The 20534-nt window shown below is 40.1% G+C and overlaps 2 protein-coding genes across 2 annotated transcripts in view; one reads left to right on the top strand and one right to left on the bottom strand.

The window, feature by feature from the left end:
* The first annotated feature begins 1584 nt into the window (after positions 1-1584).
* On the top strand, positions 1585-3032 carry ppp1r3g (protein phosphatase 1 regulatory subunit 3G). Its single transcript, XM_077244140.1, has one exon. The coding sequence runs from the start codon at positions 1616-1618 to the stop codon at positions 2420-2422; it is 807 nt and encodes a 268-aa protein (XP_077100255.1). The 5' UTR covers positions 1585-1615; the 3' UTR covers positions 2423-3032.
* The window catches only part of lyrm4b (LYR motif containing 4), a 79311-nt gene continuing 61351 nt past the window's right edge, over positions 2575-20534 (bottom strand). The window contains exon 3 of the mRNA XM_077244144.1: positions 2575-6422. Coding sequence (XP_077100259.1) covers positions 6354-6422 — 69 coding nt within the window. The 3' untranslated portion in view covers positions 2575-6353. The remainder of the gene's footprint in view (positions 6423-20534) is intronic.

The following is a 20534-nucleotide window of genomic DNA, read 5'->3' as shown; positions in this document are numbered from 1 at the left end:
GCAACATGTTCCTCTATCATCATCTTTGTTGATCCTGGAACAACATTACAACAGACCAATCAGATTTGAGGGAGAAGTTGACAGTTTATGTCAGGCTTAGGGTTAGGAGCTTCTACATCAGTGTTATTCACCATCATTTCCCTCTGATTTTAGTCATACTCTATGAGTAGGGTTAGGTTTAGGGGTAGGGGTTATGGTTACGAATCAATTTTCAGATAGGAATGAAGTTCCAGGATCAACAAAATATGTGGACCCACACTGTATTTTTTTTTATGGTCAATAGGTTTTTACATTGCTTCAACTCATCAAAATAAGCTAAGCAATTTGTCAACTTTTTTTTATAAGCTATATACAAGATTCAACTATTTTTTAAGTCAGTTTAATGTAATTAAAGTTGAAATTACTTAAACATCCAAATTGATTGTACTTAAAATTTTAAGGCATCAATGTGTCTAACTCAGCAAAACTGGAAGTGTGTGAAACAGCAAGTGAAAATAGACAGTGTGACACACGTTAGAAAACCCAGTGATGTTAAACTGAACATTAAAACTCTTGAAACGCAGACCAATCAAATCTGAAGACCAGAACTGTTTTATAAAGCTTTTTTTAAATCTCATTACAGTATGCACTTTTTATTGGTTGATTGATTTATTGATTGATTGATTGATAAACAAAAAATGTTGAACATTTTTAAAAGTTTAAAATTATTTATCAATTTAAATCCATTAATAAATTATATTATACATTCTAGGTTTGTAAATAAATAAATCAACATATTATACTGATTTCTGAAGGATCATTTGACACTATAAAGACGGAAGTAATGCTGAAAATTCAGCTTGGAATAAAATACATTTTACAATATATTCACATACAAAACAGCTATTTTAAATTGTAATAATATTTCACAATATCACTATTTTTACCATATTTTTGATCACATAAATGCAGCTTTTGCATTTTTTATACTTCAGATGTAATATTCATAGTACATATTATTCCAAACTTTTGACCAATAATGCTGGGGAAAATAAGCTCAGTCATCTAAATAATGAATAGGCTTCCCATGTTTCCATGAGATTCCCTTAAATATATGTTGGCAATTGGCATATATTAAAGGTAAGCCTATTTTTATTGCATATTTAAGGAATATCAAATATACTAGTTTAGGTTAACTAGATAACTAAATCTAATGTGTCAGTGTCAGGATTTTCAGCAGGAGCCATGGACTAAAATTAGGCAGATTATATATATATATAACACATATAGTTTTATAAAAACGGCATGATGTTGTATTAAATTACAATCAGTTACAGTAGTATTCTTCATTTAAGTTATTATAAATCCTGCTTTTTCACATTGCGGGTACATGGCGGTCCCTGCATCTAACCTCTGCCCTCAAGAAAAAGTATTTTTTAAGAACTTCATAGTTACTTGTTCTGTTTCTAAAGAGAGTGTAAATGTGCACGTTGACATCTGTCTGTTTGACACTGGATCTGGTTATAGAGCAAGGCGAGCTGGAACCAGTAGTATGTGGGCGTAACCAGTGTGTAACCGATTACTACAGGACTGTATATACACACGTGGAGCTGTTTGTTACCAAGTCTTCACATACATGCTCCTGCGAAGGGATTCCCCTAGAGTGAATCATTCTGTCATTGGACATTACAAACCTGGAATGATGAGCGTAATGAATGAGGAGCAGATGGAGAACGGAACGGACTCCGATGACGATCTTAAACCCGAGGAGATTCCCGCGTACCTGAAAGACAGAAGAAGAGCCAAGTCCTTGCCTGCGAATCTGTACCATCAGATCTCCCACAGCTGCGGGAAACGCGTGATGTTCGCGGACGCGCTCGGGTTAAATCTGGCGAGCGTCAAACACTTCAGCACGAGCGAGGATCCTCAGATTCCAGCCAAGGTGTTTAACAGGCTGAAGAGTTTCCCCCTTCACAAGGACCGAGAGTTCATGGATGACTTGTGCATGAACATCAAGTCCACTCTGACACTGGACTGTCTGGTCCCGACGTTCAAGATGCCCGTGGAGTCCGGAGACTTGGAGACGCGGCTCACGCGCTGTCGCGTCGCGCTGGAAAGCGTCACGGTCACACAGTTTGATGTCCGTGGGATCATACGGGCGATGGAAAGGAGAGAGGTTGGGGTCAGGTATACTTTCAACGACTGGCTGTCGTTCGTGGATGCGCTAGCCATCCCCGTGCCCACCGAGGACACGACGCACGGAGCGCGCTTCTCCTTCACCATGTTCACGCCTCCTTTCTTAGATCCGAGCGCTTCTGTGCACTTCGCCGTGTACATGAGGGATGGTGAATCTGAGTTCTGGGACAACAACGATGGGCTGAACTATTCCCTGAAGTACCACAGCTCGTCATCCATTGAGACCGCAGCTTTCCACGCGCTGTGAAGTGATGCGCTTTTACGCACGGCACGCTGCGCCAAATCGGTGCGTTTTGACCTCACAATTGTGACTGACTGAAACGAAAGACTGATATTACAAAACATACATAAATGTGCTCTCAAGGGGATATCAACGCTCAAGGTGTCAAGAAAAGAAAGTCAAGTCAAGTCACCTTTATTTCTACAGCGCTTTTTACAATATTCTTTTTGTAAGCAGCTTCACAGTGATAAACAGGAACATAGCAACCAATGATCACTAATCAAATATGAGACAATTCAAAATCTGCTGTAAAGCAACTCTAAAAAGACAGTAGTGTCAATATATTCAGCTCAATTCAGTTAGTTCAACAAGTTCATTAAGGATGAAACGAGTTAAATTGAGCTAAGCAGAAGAGCGTCGTTACTCAGCTCGAGATAACTCAGTTCAGTTCAATACCAGTGTTGATGTTGCAAGATTGGTCAATTATCTTGATTGGTCCAGCTCAATTCAGTTAAGTTTTGTTCTCATCCAATAGTGTGAAAACAATTTAATGACATTACTGAATATTAAGTTTAGTAATAAAAGTATTTTCCTAGCATTAAAATGTTTTACATGAATAGTTTACAAAAAAAAAGAATACATTTCTGTCATCATTAAGTTTTTCCAAACCAATTTAACTTTCTCTTTTAAAAAGTTAAGTTTGAGTTCAGTTCAGAGCATTTTATCACATGTTAACACTGAAATGTGATGCTTTTTGAATATGCAAATCAGATAATTTTAGTGAGAAAATGACTTAAATTGTGGACTGTTTCTCACTCACATAAAGTTATTGTATGATTACAGGAGACTAACTCCCAGTTTCACAGACAAGACTAAAGCTAGTCCCAGACTAAAATGCATGTTTGAGCTGTTTTAACTGAACGAAACTTGCACTGTCATATCGTAAAATATGGCACTGCATTGTTTTGTCTCAAGATGCACATCAGTGATGTTTTCCACCCCTAAGGCACAAGGCCTAATCCTTGCTTAATCCCTGTCTGTGAAACCAGGCCTGCAATGCAGAAGTTTTATGGACTGCTTTATTGTGCATTTTTTGAAGCTTGACATGTCCTGTATAGGATATTGTTGCATGGAAAAGAGCCACTTGGACATTCTCCACAACTTCCCCTGTGTTCCAGAAGAAAGAAAGTCAAACAGGTTTGGAATTACATAAGGATGAGTAAATGATAGTACAATTTACATTTTCAAGCATGTACATTTTCATGCAAGTGCAAACAATGGATGAAATGCAACCTGCAATATGTTGGTTTTCTTTCACATAATGAGTCATCAGTGTCATTTATTAATAACGTCAAACGTGTTGTTTCCATCATGGCTGCACAGTTATTTACACTGTGAAGTTCTTCTTATTGCAATGCAGAGAGGAAACAACACAGCAATGCATTATGGGATACATTTGGGATTTACATTTGGGACAACCAACAGATGCTGCTGAAATTTGCTTCTCAAATTTAATTCAATTAGTGATGCTTTCGCGGCATTGGACTTTAAAATTAAAATGTCAATGTTGACATTCAACTGTCAAAATGTATTACATTTGATCAAAAACAAAAGCACATTAAAAGACACCTGAATAAAGGGTTAATAACACAAAGAGTATAAAACATTCTAGATTGAATGACGTTCTACACTGAGAGTTTGAAGACATCGGAACTGAATGTTTACACTTCTCTCAGCATGAGGACAGAGACTGGCAGTGTCCAAAGTAAAGTCAATAAGTCGTCTATGTTTATGCATATGAGATATGCTATATATCCTTGTAACTACAGTCAAGCTTTGCCACAGTTTTTCCTTACATTGGTTGTTTGGTCTGTGCATCTGTTTGACTACGGGCGACATTCTGTTTACAATATGCAATGTTTGTTTGAACATGTGCCAATATTCTTAATGTATGCACATGAGATTTCATTTACAAGCTGGATTATACTTAATAAATGATGCCTGAATATGTGCAGCATTGTGGATGTGAAATAAATCAGAATAGAAGGATGATTGACACTTGATGTTTCTCCTCTGTAAATAAAAAGCTCAAATAGTTGCATAAACTGCTCAGACTATTCTTACAAAAAGTCATTTAATGGGTGCTTCTCATTTCTTATTTGTACATCCTCGTTTCCTTTCCTCGCTTCCTTTCCTAGCGCCTCAGCTCCTCCCCCTGTAGGTTGTAAGGGAAGGACGCAAGGAAAGAAAATGAGGACGGAGGAATCGAATGAAAGCTTTTTTTATACATTGGAATACTTGCTCACTCGAATGTCACTTCACAGCGTCATCAGTAGCGCTCAAAGGATCTTCCCTTATGTTGTTGAAGCTTGTTTATTTAAGAAATTCATAATGAATAATAATAAAGCAAGATACCCTCCTGAAATATGTGAGATGTGTGGTTTATATAAACTGCAAAGGTAAAGTATAAATTCAAATTATTATGACCGATGTCAAGGGGGAGGAGAATGTATACGTGCGTCACGTTTAGTCAATAAAACACTTCCGCATAGGATACACCTGTGCATCCTTGCTCATAGCTCCTCTGAAAGCCTCCTCACTCCTTGATCCTCGACTCCTCGCGGTGCAATTAGAGAATTGAGATGTCCTTCAAGATGGCTGTGCTTGATTGGTTTCCGGGTCATAGGATGGAGGACGGAGGAGCGAGGAGACGAGGAAGGATATTGAGAAGCACCCAATGTGTTTCTTCAAAACTGGTCCTTTCTTCTTAAAGTCAGTTACATGACGGCCCGGTTTCACAGAGAGGGCTTAGATTAAGCCTGGATTAGGCCGTAGTTCATTTAAGTATCTTTTATAAACGTGAAAAAAACATCACTGGTGTGCATCTTTAGAAAAAATGATGGTGACATATTCTAAGATATGTCAGTGCAAATGGTTTCAGTTAAAACAGCTTAAATATCCATTTTTGTCTGAGACTATCTTAAACCTTGTCTGTGAAATCGGGGGAAAATGTCCAATTGGTCTAATGTGAATCAGAAAATTAAGACTGATTACTTCTTAATTGTTTAAATGCTAGTTATTCACACTAGTTCTTAAGACACTTGCCGTAACACACTGGCTAACTTTATGCAATTATTTAAGAATTGATTGTTAGAAAATATTACATCAGAATAATGACTATTTAGAAAATGAGGGGCTCGTATTTACCAAGAGTTGGGCAAATGCATTACATTTTAGGAAAATGCAAATATTTCAGCTGCTAAAAAGCAACTATTATTTTTGTTGTTGTTGATATTTTGCTTTAATATCACAATACAATAACATAGCTCCAAATAAAATATTCACCAAAGTCTTATTTTAATTCTCATTAACACTGCAATGATTAAAGCAAGTCGCCTCTGTCAACAGGACCAGCCTCATGAATAAATGTAAATGCGCATGTATAATTTCATTCAGATCTCGACATCTCTGTTTGCATGATGCACTTCTAACTGGGCCACAGGTTTAGGCTTTAAACATATGAGTTTTAGCAAAACTATTTGCTTTTGCTATCCACAATCTGTTTGTAGGCATTGAGTAATGTGATCTTTATACCGTCCCCATGTTTTACTAGGCAATCGCTGACTGAAAACTAATAGAATAAGCTATTTTTAACCTCTCAACCTTTACCCTTTGTGAAAAGATCAATGAAAACTGTCATTTTTTTCAGATAACCCACTCAAAGAAATTTAACTTACATTAATGTAACACTAACAAACAAAGCATGAAAAATACATTATGTACAATTTCTACGGCATCTTATATATGATATATAAAGACAATATGCATCTGAAATGACTGTAAACAGGAAGAGTGTATGTGAGATCCATTCTGATGAAGGTCTCCAATGCAGATCCGACCATCATGACCATCATGACCAGCAGATGTTTGAAGAATAGACATCTGTTCTCTTTCTTTATCAATCGCTCTTCTTTTCCTCCGGTTCCATGACCGTCTTCTGGATCTCAAACATCTGCCCTATAGACACCTGTGGACAGTGACACAGCAGATTACTAGAGTTCACAAGTACTGAGATTGAAGTGTGTAATTATAAAATTAGTCATTCTGACTGGTTGGAATATTCCAAGGGAATTTGATCGTTTTTACTCTTTTATAATTGTACAGCTATGAAGTGTAGTACCATATTTGTGTGATTATAAATGACTGGTAAAAATAAAATAAAATCTCTCTCTCTCTCTCTCACACACACACACACACACACACAGACACACACACACACACACACACACACACACAAACACACACTCTTAGCTGTCCATCGTGTTCAATGATGACGCTGGCTCCAGGGCTGGGGGTGGGTGGTTTGGGGGTTCAGCGACCTTGCCGCTGGTGCCACTTTTCATGGGCGTTGAGTCCGATCCTTGAGCCGCACACTCGACCGCAGATGGAGCAGGGGAAACCAGATGCCAGGGGGGTGCCAGCCGCCCATTGGTGTCTCTTGATGCGCCTCTCGGATCGTTGGTCTTGGTTGGTTTGGTGTATTTGAGAGACAGCAGTGGCACTGGTGACCTGCCAGGCTGATCTGTCAAGTGCCAGAGATTCAAGTTGCGTAAGGGAGATGTTCGCTCGCTTTAGAATGTCCCTGGTGTAGTCCTTAAAGCGCCGCTTTTGCCCTCCCGTGGACCGCTTAGCGCCCATTAGTTGACTGTAGAGGACTTGACGGGGCACGCGGTGTTCAGGCATGCATATGGTGTGCCCTCTCCAGCGCAGATGTTTTTTGGCCACAGCTGCTTCCATACAGATTGAGTCAGTGTTGCTGAGGATGACTGTATGGGGGATTCGATCTTCCCAGGACAAACTGAGGATCTTCTGTAGGCAGCGAATGTGGAAGGCCTCTAGGCAGATAATGTGGTGGTGGTATGGGGTCCAAGACTCTGCCCCATAAAGCAGAGTGGAGACACAAACCGCGTTGTAAACAGCGACTTTGGTACTGACCTTCAGGTTACGGTTTTCAAAAACCCTGCTGCTTAGGCGTCCAAACGATTATGAGGCTTTATTCATCCGGGTGCTTATTTCTGTGTCAAGGGAGCAGCATGAGGACAAAGCGGAGCCGAGGTAGGTAAAGTGGTCCACTTTTTTAAGTGGAACACCGTTTATGTGAAAACTGGAGGATGTGGGGGCGGGGGTTGTGAGATTGGACATGACCTCGGTTTTTTGAATGTTGACCTGTAAGCCAAAGGATTGGTACAAAGTGGTTATTGTGTTAAGGGCGTGCTGCATAGAGTCCGGCCTATGAGCTAAGATGGCACAGTCATCAGCATACTGAAGCTCACACATTTGGCGGATCTTTGTCTTTGTGCGGGCCTCGAGCCGACGGATGTTGAAAAGGCTTCCGTCAAGTCGGTATTCCACATGGACACCGTCTTCATGTCCCATGACACGGTGGAAGAGGCAGGTGATGGCAGAGAGGAGGATGTTAAAGAGCACCGGAGCCAAGACACAGCCTTGCTTCACCCCAACATTTACCTCGAAACACTCTGACTGGAGTTCTCCCATGAGCACTCTGGCTTGCATCCCGTTATGCAACTGCTGTAGGATGCTGAGAAACTTGGGTGGTACCCCAAGTTTGGAGAGGTGTTTCCAGAGCAGTTGACGGTTGATGGTATCAAAAGCTTTACTGAGGTCGATGAAGGCAATGTAAAGGTCTTTGTGGTGTTCACGGCTCTTCTCCATCAGCTGCCTCAAGACAAAAACCATGTCTGTCGTGGATCTGGTCTTCCTGAAGCCACACTGCGTTTCCGGAGGCATAGCTTCCGAGATGTGCTCAACCAGTCTGCTGAGCATGATCTTGGCCAGGACTTTCCCTGCGATGGAGAGAAGAGATATCCCACGGCTGTTGCCGCAGACAGCTCGGTCTCCTTTCTTTTTATAAATGACCACGATGTTAGCATCCTTCCAGTCCTGTGGGAGGGTCCCATGTTCCCAGATGTTTTGGATCAGGAGGTGCAGGCGACGCGTGAGGATGTAACCTCCATGTTTGAAAAACTTCTGCAGGGATTCCATCGGGTCCAGCGCTTTTGTTGTTCTTCAGCCCTGCAATGGCTTTCCGGAGTTCTGAGTAAAGTGTTGGGGTGTCCAAGTGCGTGATTGGTGGCAGGTCTGGGAGATTATCCAGAATATATGGGTCAACAGGGTTGATGTGGTTGAGGAGACTCTCAAAATTATTTGCCCAACGGGTAAGAATCTCGTGGCTGTCCTTGAAGAGCATGGCGCCGTCAGCTGATCGGACTGGGGCAGTCGCCCACTTCCTGGGTCCATACAATGCTTTTATGGCATCATAAAAGCCTTGAATGTTATTGGAGTCTGCCAGGTTCTGGATTCCTTGCGCCTTTTGCACCCACCAGGCGTCCTCCATAGTCCTGAGGGCTCGCTGGGTTGCTGTTCTTGCAGCACTGAAGGTGGTTTTAAGGGTGGGAGATCCAGGGCAGGCCAGGAGAGCTTTGTGGGCCTCATGCTTGGTTTTTAGGAGTGAATGTATCTCGGCTGAGTTACAGTCAAACCAGTCCTGGTGGAGTTTCCTTGATTGGCCGAGTGCCTCTGAGGCTGCGCTATGAATAGTCTGACGCAGAGCTGGCCAGTCGGTTGATTCCTCCGGAATCTTGTTGAGGTATTCAGCAAGGAGCCGTCGGAGGCTGTCTTTGGTGGTGAGGCTATTCAGCGCTGTACAGTTGAGTTTCTTGTTTGGAGCTGTCCTCGGGCCACGGGGCGGAATGCGCATGAGTAGTTTGGATCTGACCATGAGGTGGTCAGTCCAGCACTCAGCTCCGCGCATAACACGGGTGGTGAGGACATCTTGTCTGTCCTTTTGACGGACAATCATGTAATCAAGGAGGTGCCAAGCCTTAAGCCTGTTCTTCATCTGGAAGATGGTGTTAGTAATGACCAGCTTATGCTCTGCACAGAGGGAGAGAAGTCTGAGCCCATTGTGGTTCATTTTCCCCACACCATGCTGGCCAATGACTTTATTCCATACCAGGTGCTCCGTGCCTACTCTAGCATTGAAATCTCCCATGAGTATGAGCCTGTCCGTAGCCAGGGTTTTCTGCAGGATGACATCCTGCTGGGTACACCAAGATCAAGAGATCAAGTTCAAGAGGTGGGTACACCCAGATCAAGAGATCTGTAGAAATCCTCTTTGATGTTGTGCTCGGCATCAAGAGTTGGAGCGTATGCACTGATGAGAGTTGCGAAGCGTTCCTTTGCCTGGGTAATGCGCCATGTCATCAGTCTTTCATTGATTCCGATGGGGGATTCGGGAATGCGCTGCAGCAGTTTAGATTTTACAGCAAAGCCAACTCCATGGTTACGACGAGTGCCTTCGGGGACCCCCTTCCAGAAGAAGGTGTACCCAGCACCAACCTCTGTCAGGGAGTCCTCCCCATGTAGTCTAGTCTCGCTGAGAGCTGCTATGTAAATGTTATGTCTTGCGAGCTCCAGGGCCACCAGTGCTGTCCTGCGATGGGGCCTGTCAGGAGTTTCGGCCATGTCCAGCAGTGTACAAACGTTCCACGAAGCAATGCTTAGCTTATTTTTCTTTACTTTGACTTTTCGACCGCAAGAGGGGATGCTCCGACGATTGCGGCTTACCGTCGGAGTGTGGGGAGCAGACAATTTTTGGACCACCTTTTTCAGGTCCTTCCCCGTCACAGGGGTGAGCAGTGTTGGGCTGCTCAGTCGCAGTGGAAGCTGCCGAAAAGTCGCGCTGCTCCATCCCGCAGTCCTAGCGACCGTCACTCCATTGCCGCCTGTGTGCATGATTTGGTTAGGCACTCCCAGCCACTTCCTTGCCCTGTACCCACCACCATTACACATCGCCACAGGACTTTGAGGGAGAGGGGGTGGGGTGGGAGGGGGCAAGAAGCTTGCGCATAGGTGAGGATTAAGGTGAGGGTGTGGGTGAGCAGACCTCACTCCCACCATCTTCACTCCTACCAGATGACCTCCAGTGGCATGAGGGAACCCATGACGACCTTCGTCTGGCAGGAGTTGCAGGGGGCTGCCGGTGGTCCGGACAGTTGGACTCCGCCTGTGCCTGTCCCCAATTGCAGGTTTGTCTTCGGGGTTTGCTCCCCTAGCCACTGTACCCTCCCGAGTTAACCCATGTGGCTTGGGGTTGCCTTCGTCGGCCTTCCCATCCGTTGTGGTGGTTCTCACATCACCATCTTCCGCCTGCGCCACCGTTGGGGTCTTCACTGTTTACCCATAGCTGGGGCTATTTACCCATAACTTGGACAGTGGTTGACGGGCATCAGGGCGTTTCCACTCACCAATGGGCCTGCATGCCGTGTCTCTGGGGCCCACTGCTGCTCCGAGATCCCGTACAACTTAGCCTGGAATCACAAGGGACCAGTTACCATGTGTGCCACGGGGAGGCGTGTACGAGATCTTGGCAGTGGACAGGCTATGTACCGGCTGAGGAGGCTTACGCACTCGGCTCCTCTTTTCGCCCCTGAAAACAGAGGGCTATCCGGTGGCAGTAGCTGAAAGCAAAGAGTGGCAAGCAGAAGGAACATGCAACATGCACTAGCTACAAGCACTACTGCTCCAACACTGCTGCACTGATGCATCACACGCCCTGTGTACCAGGACACACACACATTACCAGGACACACACACACACACACACACACACAATTCATGTGCCTCATAATTTTTCATCAAAATAATTCCTCCCTCTTGCAGCATCTCTTCTCTCGTTCTCTGATGATGAGGGCGGGGCAACCTGTCACTCACATGAGATCAGCCAATAGCAAACCACAACCATCCAATTATCCAATCAACTGCCCATAGATGCCCTACATTTGTTCTTAAGCATTTCACTCAGAAATACAGTGGTTCTTCTATGGCATTGTTGCAAAAATCTCTTCTTCAAATCCCTTTTCAACTCCCACATCTGACTCTAGTGTGTTGCTGATTATAGTCTGTTGCTTCCACTTTTATTGATTCAATCAAATCCTGATGGAAAAATCAAGCCCCGTCCTATTTTATTTTGTTGTTAAATAAATACTAAATACTGAGGAACTGAAAACATTCAAAATGAATGCTCCACAGTTTAAAAGAAAAACACATAGGCAAATTAAAGCTGATATTACTTCTCGAACCTAGAAAAACATGAGATTAATCACAGTTCGATTTTTAACCTATTGGCACCTCTCCAAAACAGCTTCTGTTCTTTTCAACATCCATACAAATGAGTGGCACTTCACAGCAAAGCAGAGCAACTTGTCAGAGCAACGGTGTCAGAAAAGTGCACTAAAGTCCAAAGGATAGTTTATAATCTTTATTTGTCCATGTTTTCAGCGGTCCTGAACGAGGCTAAATCAATACTGAACAGAGATGTGGCCTTCATGATGAGCGAGGACAAACTGTGTGTGTGTGAAAACTCAGTGTTCGAAACGTCCACCGTTAAAACCGCAGGAAACAACAAACCAATCAAACTGTATCAGAGAATCAGATGTGAGATAAGCAAGGTTAGTATAGACACTGTTTGTCCATGCTAATACATATAAGTTATGAGTAATTAGTAATAATTCATAATAAAAATAATAATAATAGTGGGAAGAAAAATATAGACTGTCACCTTAATAGAAAGTAAATATTTTACAGATATTGAAGTTTAATAGTACTGTTAATAGTTATACCAATCATTATCATCGGTGGCTAGAAAAAATTGACACTGTCAACTTAATATAAAGTTTTTAAATTAATTCACTTTGGTCTTAATGACAATATAAATTCCAAGGATTTCATTTTGGAAACAACACGTTGTCTTCACAATAAGATCTTTAATATTTCCCTGTATGAATGGATATTTATGCATGAAAATACATGGCAGCCTTTATATTTTAGGGTCCATCACAAATACATAACATTTTGGTGTCCATTTTAGGGCATCAAAAAGCCAGAAACCCCTTCCCTTCCCTTTATATACTGATCTGTCAGAAGTAAAACAGCTTTATCTTATGAGTATATCTATCTTCAGTCCTGTCTATAATGAAACAGCCAACAATAAGAGAAGTGGCTGTTATGAAATATGAAATGACATAAATATGTCGACAGTGTACAGTAAGTGTATCGGGACACCTGCAGTCCACGTCCGCTTTTTTAACACCTGACCGAAACTTCAGATAAACGCCAGCGCTCAAGTAAACACGTCTCAGAAAGAGCCGGGGAATACAGGGAATATGAGGACGATTTGCCCCGGAGAAAGTCCGAGCGGAAGGAAAAGATGCAAGGTTGGTGAAGGAGAAACACGTGGTGATTTTTCACAGTGATGGCTCAGCAAAGAGGAACATTAAGATCCATTTCTGAGCTCTGTAAATATTCCCAACGTCCCCGTGACACGAGCCATCTGTCAACTTCAGCCTCCAGTCCATAACCTCTCTTTAAAACAGAGGAGAGCCGGATCCCGAGGGAGCGAGGCTGCATGACTGATGGGATGACGAGGGAACAAGGTGCATTATGTTCCAGGTGCCAAACGGAGGAGTCAAGTGGCCAGCTGGTCTCGATTAAGTCTGGTATTTAGTAAAAATAAGGTAATATTGATGGGGTAAACAGCATAAGACTTTATATGACACTTCATTTGTGCACTGATACTCAAACAGTAATTCATTTAACTAATTAAAAACGGTTGTTGTTTAGAAATTTGGGTTTTATTTCTATGTTTTCTAATTTGTTTTTGATTATTTTGCTGGTCGGCGTTAACTAGAAGTGTTATTAACTACAGGCTGTAGTCCTGAATTGGTTCATTCAGATGATTCATGCACAATAAGTTCATTTCAGTCCCTGTGCAATTTTAGGTTTTCATTTTTAATAATGAAATATGTTGCTGCTCATTTTTTTTTTATTTAGGTGTTTTCTAGTTGTACTGTAAATGTATGTTCAAGATTAAAATTGAATAGTTCATCCAAAAATTAAAACTTTTATTTATCATTTATTGTTTGGAATGGAATATTTCACATGTCAAATAAACACTGGTCTGGTATTAAAAATAAATTAATGATCCGAATTATATATATATTACTGTAGCTTGGAGTTTGTTGTTAGCTTGTAGTTTTCAGCTTGTACATAGTAAAACAATGCAATTTTAATAATTTTAACAGTAGAAACCAGGTACAGTAAGTTCCCTCACTCTATACAGTCATAAACTGTAAAAGATCTATTTTTTTAGTTTAATTTGTCTGGATCAAATGTTTCAAAAGTTATAACCATTTGAACACTGAATTATTTAACTGGTAGTGGTGATATAGAGTTGGTCCTAGAGAGCCCAAAGTGGGTCAGATTCATTCATTACCATCACTACAAGTGTGCCAATTTCATCCTTTTCCTGCTTACGGTTCATTGGGCTGCCATAGACTCCCATTGGGAAGAAGAAGGAAACGAACGGATACAATTGAATACAATTACCAAAGTAAACAAAAGAAAAGAAGATAAAAAGATAACAAAACCCAAAACAAGACAAAACCAAAGTAAACAAAAGAAAAGAAGGAAATACAAATCACAAAACAAAACCAAAGTAAACAAAAGAAAATACAAGAAAAAGATAACAAAACAAAAAACAAGACAAAACCAAAGTAAACAAAAGAAGAATAGACAAAAGAAAACAAAAACAAGGCTTAACCAAAGTAATCAAAAGCAAAGAAAAAGATAACAAAAGAAAACAAAATGAAAAATAATAATAAACAAACTGTACTAACAAAGGCTTTTCTTTAGGAAGAGACTATTCACATAGCCAAAAATCATAAGACATTTTAAAGACTTTAAAGAGCCTGGTTCTGAACAAAACTGGATATTCAGATATGAAAGTGTTTGGTGAACAGGACTGTACTGTATACAGTGTAAAGGGCAGTGTGTGTGGAGTCCCTGTGTTTGGACTGTCCTCTGCCAGAGCTGGATTCACTCCTGAATTTGTGCTGTGCCATCACAGACGTCAGCAAAGCATGCTGGGGACAGAACACTCCTGAGAGACACCTGTGCAAACTCATCCATCTCTCAACATCAGCAATATCTGACCTCAGAACAACACCTGCCATAATCAATGAGTGAAAAGATACTTTATCAGCTTTCGAAAGACAAACTGAGACAAACATCCTGCAATATGACTGAGATACAGTATAACAGCACTGGAATAAAGTATAACGGCACTGGAATACAGTATAACAGCACTGGGATACAGTATAACAGCACTGGAATACAGTATAACAGCACTGGAATACAGTATAACAGCACTGGAATACCGTATAACAGCACTAGGATACAGTATAACAGCACTGGGATACAGTATAACAGCACTGGAATACAGTATAACGACACTGGAATACAGTATAACAGCACTGGAATACCGAATAACAGCACTGGGATACAGTATAACAGCACTGGAATACCGTATAACAGCACTGGGATACAGTATAACAGCACTGGAATACAGTATAACGACACTGGAATACAGTATAACAGCACTGGAATACCGAATAACAGCACTGGGATACAGTATAACAGCACTGGAATCCCGTATAACAGCACTGGAATACAGTATAACAGCACTGGAATACAGTATAACGACACTGGAATACAGTATAACAGCACTGGAATACCGTATAACAGCACTAGGATACAGTATAACAGCACTAGGATACAGTATAACAGCACTGGGATACAGTATAACAGCACTGGAATCCCGTATAACAGCACTGGGATACAGTATAACAGCACTGGAATACAGTATAACAGCACTGGGATACAGTATAACAGCACTGGAATACAGTATAACAGCACTGGGATACAGTATAACAGCACTGGGATACAGTATACAGTATAACAGCACTGGGATACAGTATAACAGCACTGGGATACAGTATACAGTATAACAGCACTGGGATACAGTATAACAGCACTGGGATGCACAGTATAACAGCACTGGAATACAGTATAACATCACTGGGATACCGTATAACAGCACTGGAATATCATATAACAGCACTGGAATACCGTATAACAGCACTAGGATACAGTATAACAGCACTGGGATGCACTGGGATACAGTATAACAGCACTGGGATACAGTAAAACAGCACTGGGATACAGTAAAACAGCACTGGGATGCACTGGGATACAGTATAACAGCACTGGGATACAGTATAACAGCACTGGGATACAGTAAAACAGCACTGGAATACCGTATAACAGCACTGGAATATCATATAACAGCACTGGAATACCGTATAACAGCACTGGGATACAGTATAACAGCACTGGGATACAGTAAAACAGCACTGGAATACAGTATAACAGCACTGGGATACAGTATAACAGCACTGGGATACGGTATAACAGCACTGGGATGCACTGGGATACAGTATAACAGCACTGGAATACAGTATAACAGCACTGGAATACAGTATAACAGCACTGGGATACAGTATAACAGCACTGGGATGCACTGGGATACAGTATAACAGCACTGGAATACAGTATAACAGCACTGGAATACAGTATAACAGCACTGGGATACAGTATAACAGCACTGGGATGCACTGGGATACAGTATAACAGCACTGGAATACAGTATAACAGCACTGGAATACAGTATAACAGCACTGGGATACAGTATAACAGCACTGGGATGCACTGGGATACAGTATAACAGCACTGGAATACAGTATAACAGCACTGGAATACAGTATAACAGCACTGGGATACAGTATAACAGCACTGGGATGCACTGGAATACAGTATAACAGCACTGGGATACAGTATAACAGCACTGGGATGCACTGGGATACAGTATAACAGCACTAGGATACAGTATAACAGCACTGGGATGCACTGGGATACAGTATAACAGCACTGGGATACAGTATAACAGCACTGGGATACAGTAAAACAGCACTGGAATACCGTATAACATCACTGGAATATCATATAACAGCACTGGAATACCGTATAACAGCACTGGGATACAGTATAACAGCACTGGGATACAGTAAAACAGCACTGGAATACAGTATAACAGCACTGGGATACAGTATAACAGCACTGGGATACGGTATAACAGCACTGGGATGCATTGGGATACAGTATAACAGCACTGGAATACAGTATAACAGCACTGGAATACAGTATAACAGCACTGGGATACAGTATAACAGCACTGGGATGCACTGGGATACAGTATAACAGCACTGGAATACAGTATAACAGCACTGGAATACAGTATAACAGCACTGGGATACAGTATAACAGCACTGGGATGCACTGGGATACAGTATAACAGCACTGGAATACAGTATAACAGCACTGGAATACAGTATAACAGCACTGGGATACAGTATAACAGCACTGGAATACAGTATAACAGCACTGGGATACAGTATAACAGCACATATATATATATTTAGTTAAATTGGCTGATATCTGGTTATTTGAGACTATCTACATTGACTGAGAGCCGTATCTGTTCACTTCTCATTTCCAAATTCTTTTCTTTCAAAATCTTCTTTCTAATTTTTAATTATTATTTATTAAATATATCAGTTATACTTGCCATCAGTAACCCTGTTTTGTATATATATATATATATATATATATATATATATATTGATATTAATGGCACCAGCCATTGAGAAATAGGTAAGGAGAATAACATAATACAATGAAAAAATTATAATAATTAGAAAACACAAACAAAAATTATTATTTAATAATTTTTGAAACTATTATTTTATTTTTATTATTATGCAAGTATATATTCATATATTATTGCAACTACATGATATTATTATTATTAATACAATTATTCTAACACAAGTAAACAACAACAACAATAATAATAATAATAATAATAATAATAATAATAATACATATATTGTGTATATATTGCCGTATTTTGGAGGGTCAAGATTCAAACTGTTTGATTTTGAGTTTCATTATAATTTTTTTTATCATACAAGTATATGGTAAAATATTATTATTGCATATTATTATCTTTATTTTATATTATCATACTATTATTGTTATATTATTTAAATTATTAAAATACAAGGTAATATAATAATAATAATACTATTGTGCATATTGCTACATTTTGGAAGGTCAAATTGCAAACTGTTGGCAGAATTGTAATGTCCTTGCGTTATTCAGCCTGAGGGTGGCGCTCTAATGATAATTGACATGCAACAACAAACACTTAGAATGAGATCATAGAATTGCCTAAATGTAGTATTTATTGCCTCCGAATGATGTTTTAGAATGTTGCAAGTTGTGTAGAAATTCCAGTGAGAAAAATAAATGTCTATGCAAAAACACAACAGAACTACTGTACATAAAGTCTATTCACATGAGCACGTTTAAAGGGTACCTAAACCCCTGGTCAGTGCCTGACTCCTACCACTGGCAATATTTGAAAAATGTTGGAAAAGTTGGCAGAGCCCAAGGGAAGGGGGGCGTGCACATAGATGTCATATAGAGACTAGATGCCCTATTGGCTGCTGGAAACCGAGAAATCCGTCCGCCATCTTGAACCGGTCGTATTCCTAGTTTCGTTGCGTGGCAGCAGATAAGATGCCAGAGCATTTGTGGAGAATTTTCCTGTTCTAATCGCCGGACCATCGAACATAGGGCTTTTCGCAAGTAAGTCTTAACATTACCGTACTATTGGTTGTATTTTGTGAATAGAATTACCAGATAATCGAGAAGGAGCAAGAATATTTGCTATTACTGTACTGAAATCGTTGTGAAATGCTGTTTTCTGCATCAGCCGGTGTTCACCCGGCATGGAGAGGTGGGGTAACTGTTAAAGTAATAATTACAACAGCTTCTAGGTTATCAGATAAGCATTCAACTGCCCTGTTGTATAGGTTGTATAGGTATAGGCTTTCTAGGTTGCAAGCACCAATCCGGTTCGTTTTTTTTTTTCTATAGACATTACTCACAAAGGTACAACGATCAAGATTAACTTAAAAATTGCCCGGAGTTCTCCTTTAATAGGGAGTCAACAGGCTCTCCCAAGACGGGCTCTGGTATCATAAATACATGCCTGCCGAATCCATGCGCTACATTTTAATATATCCTGCTCACTTTACGACTTAAAATAGTCTAGAAAATCCGTAAAATATTTGTTGCAGAATGCTGAGCACATTTACAATGTATTATTAATTCAGTGTATATAGAGGTCGACAGGATGCATAATTTGCTGGCTCTGCTTCACCTGCCCATACAGGCTGGTTCAATGTACTGGCATTGAGGACTACGAGACAAGAACACGAGAATCAGTGCACAACTTCACATGGATGAAACAAGTTCAGACTCTTTCCAGGTCTATCGTAGAAGACAACGACTTGACCTCTGTAAACACACACACACACACACCGCTGAAGGCTTCTTGGAGGAAGCCAGCATCTATATTTGTGCTCCCTGTAGGTTTGGCACAGATGTTTTCACAGGATTTTGAAGACAGCACAACAGCTGCCTGTTTGTCAAAGATGGGGATTCTGGGAGATTACAGCTGGCCATCCTATACATTTGAGAACCAAACCTAAATATTACCAGATGGCACAAATATATGTGTAGCCTCATGATGGATATTACTTTACTACACTTACTGTCACAGGTGAGTCTTTTTCATGGTTTAAACATGACGTTAAGGACAGAGAGCAAGCAAACCCCAGCCTTTACTGTAGTCCACATCCTTACAGTGAGCACACTACTAAATCATGTCCACATCAAGATCTTGAACATCACAGGTGTCTTTATTTAGGGTTAGAGTCCTGCTCTTGTAGGGGACATGCAAACTGCCCGATTAGATTTTGCTGGATAATCGGCACCGATAACCGATTGCTGGAACAATCTGTGTTATGTTTGTTTTCATTCAGTATCAATGTTAAAAACTATCGGTTCATTAATCTGTTATCGGTCAGCATGATCTAACCCAGTTATCGTTATTGGTAAAATCCACTGTTGGTCGACCTCTACTCAACCTAAATCGTACAAAAAAAGTGTACATCTATATATCACTTCACAGTAGGAAATTTACCCACCTGTCATTCTATCGCATTTAATTAATCTTATTTTTAAATCTATGCAGTTCATGGATATAAAGTTTGTGAGATGCTACGGTTACAGTGCAGTTATCATGAACATGGTTACAAAATTAAGCAGATATACAATACAACCAATTAAAGAAGTGCCTATTAAACATTACAGCAGACATTTGAAATTTCAAAGATGACAAATAATATAAATGTAAATGTATAATAATAATATTGAATTACATTTTATATAAATACATATGGTTGTTTTCTAAACATTCATATAATATAATATAATATAATATAATATAATATAATATAATATAATATAATATAATTCAAACATTTGGGTTCGGCAAGATTTGTTTAATGTTTTTGAAAGAAGTCTCTTCTGCTCACCAAGGCCACAATTATTTGATTAAAAATACATGAAAAAAGGTAATATTTTTAAATATTAGTACAATTTAAAAATAGCTGTTTTCTATGTGAATATATAGTAAAGTGTAATTTATTCCTGTGATCAAAGCTGAATTTTCAGCATCATTACTCCAGTCTTCAGTGTCACATGATCCTTCAGAAATCAGTATAATATGAGGATTTACTGCTCAAGAAACATTTATGATTATTATCAATGTTGAAAACAGTTGTGCTGCTTCATATTTTTGTGGAAACCATTATACACTTTTTTAAAAGAAACTTTGATAAATAGAAAGCATTTATCTGAAATATAGGTATACTGTATGTAACATTATAAATGTCTTTACTGTTTTTTGATCAATTTAATGCATTTTTGCTGAATAAAAGTATTTATTTCCCTCTTAAAAAAAGTACTGACCCCAAACTTTTGAACAGCAAAATATAATATAATATAATATAATATAATAGGCCACAAGACATCAAAAACTGCATTTGGGAATCGGCTAAGAAGTTTTTGGCTTGGAAAATGACAGGCCCTCATTTAACTACAGTGATTAGTGAGACAATCAACATTAAAAAGCTTAGCAGGCTTTAGGACAATCATTTCAGCATTTAACCTTTTAAAATCCAGACGTTGA

The sequence above is a fragment of the Siphateles boraxobius genome, unplaced genomic scaffold, assembly GCF_051911475.1.
Source record: "Siphateles boraxobius isolate OS27281-9 unplaced genomic scaffold, OSU_SipBor_1 26, whole genome shotgun sequence".
NCBI classification, from domain to species: Eukaryota; Metazoa; Chordata; class Actinopteri; order Cypriniformes; family Leuciscidae; genus Siphateles; species Siphateles boraxobius.
Note: the sequence above shows the minus strand (reverse complement) of the source record. Positions and strands in the feature narration are given on the sequence as shown.

Bases quoted from the DNA above. Each gene is read 5' to 3' on its own strand.
- ppp1r3g (XM_077244140.1), top strand. From the start codon at position 1,616: ATGCTCCTGCGAAGGGATTCCCCTAGAGTGAATCATTCTGTCATTGGA.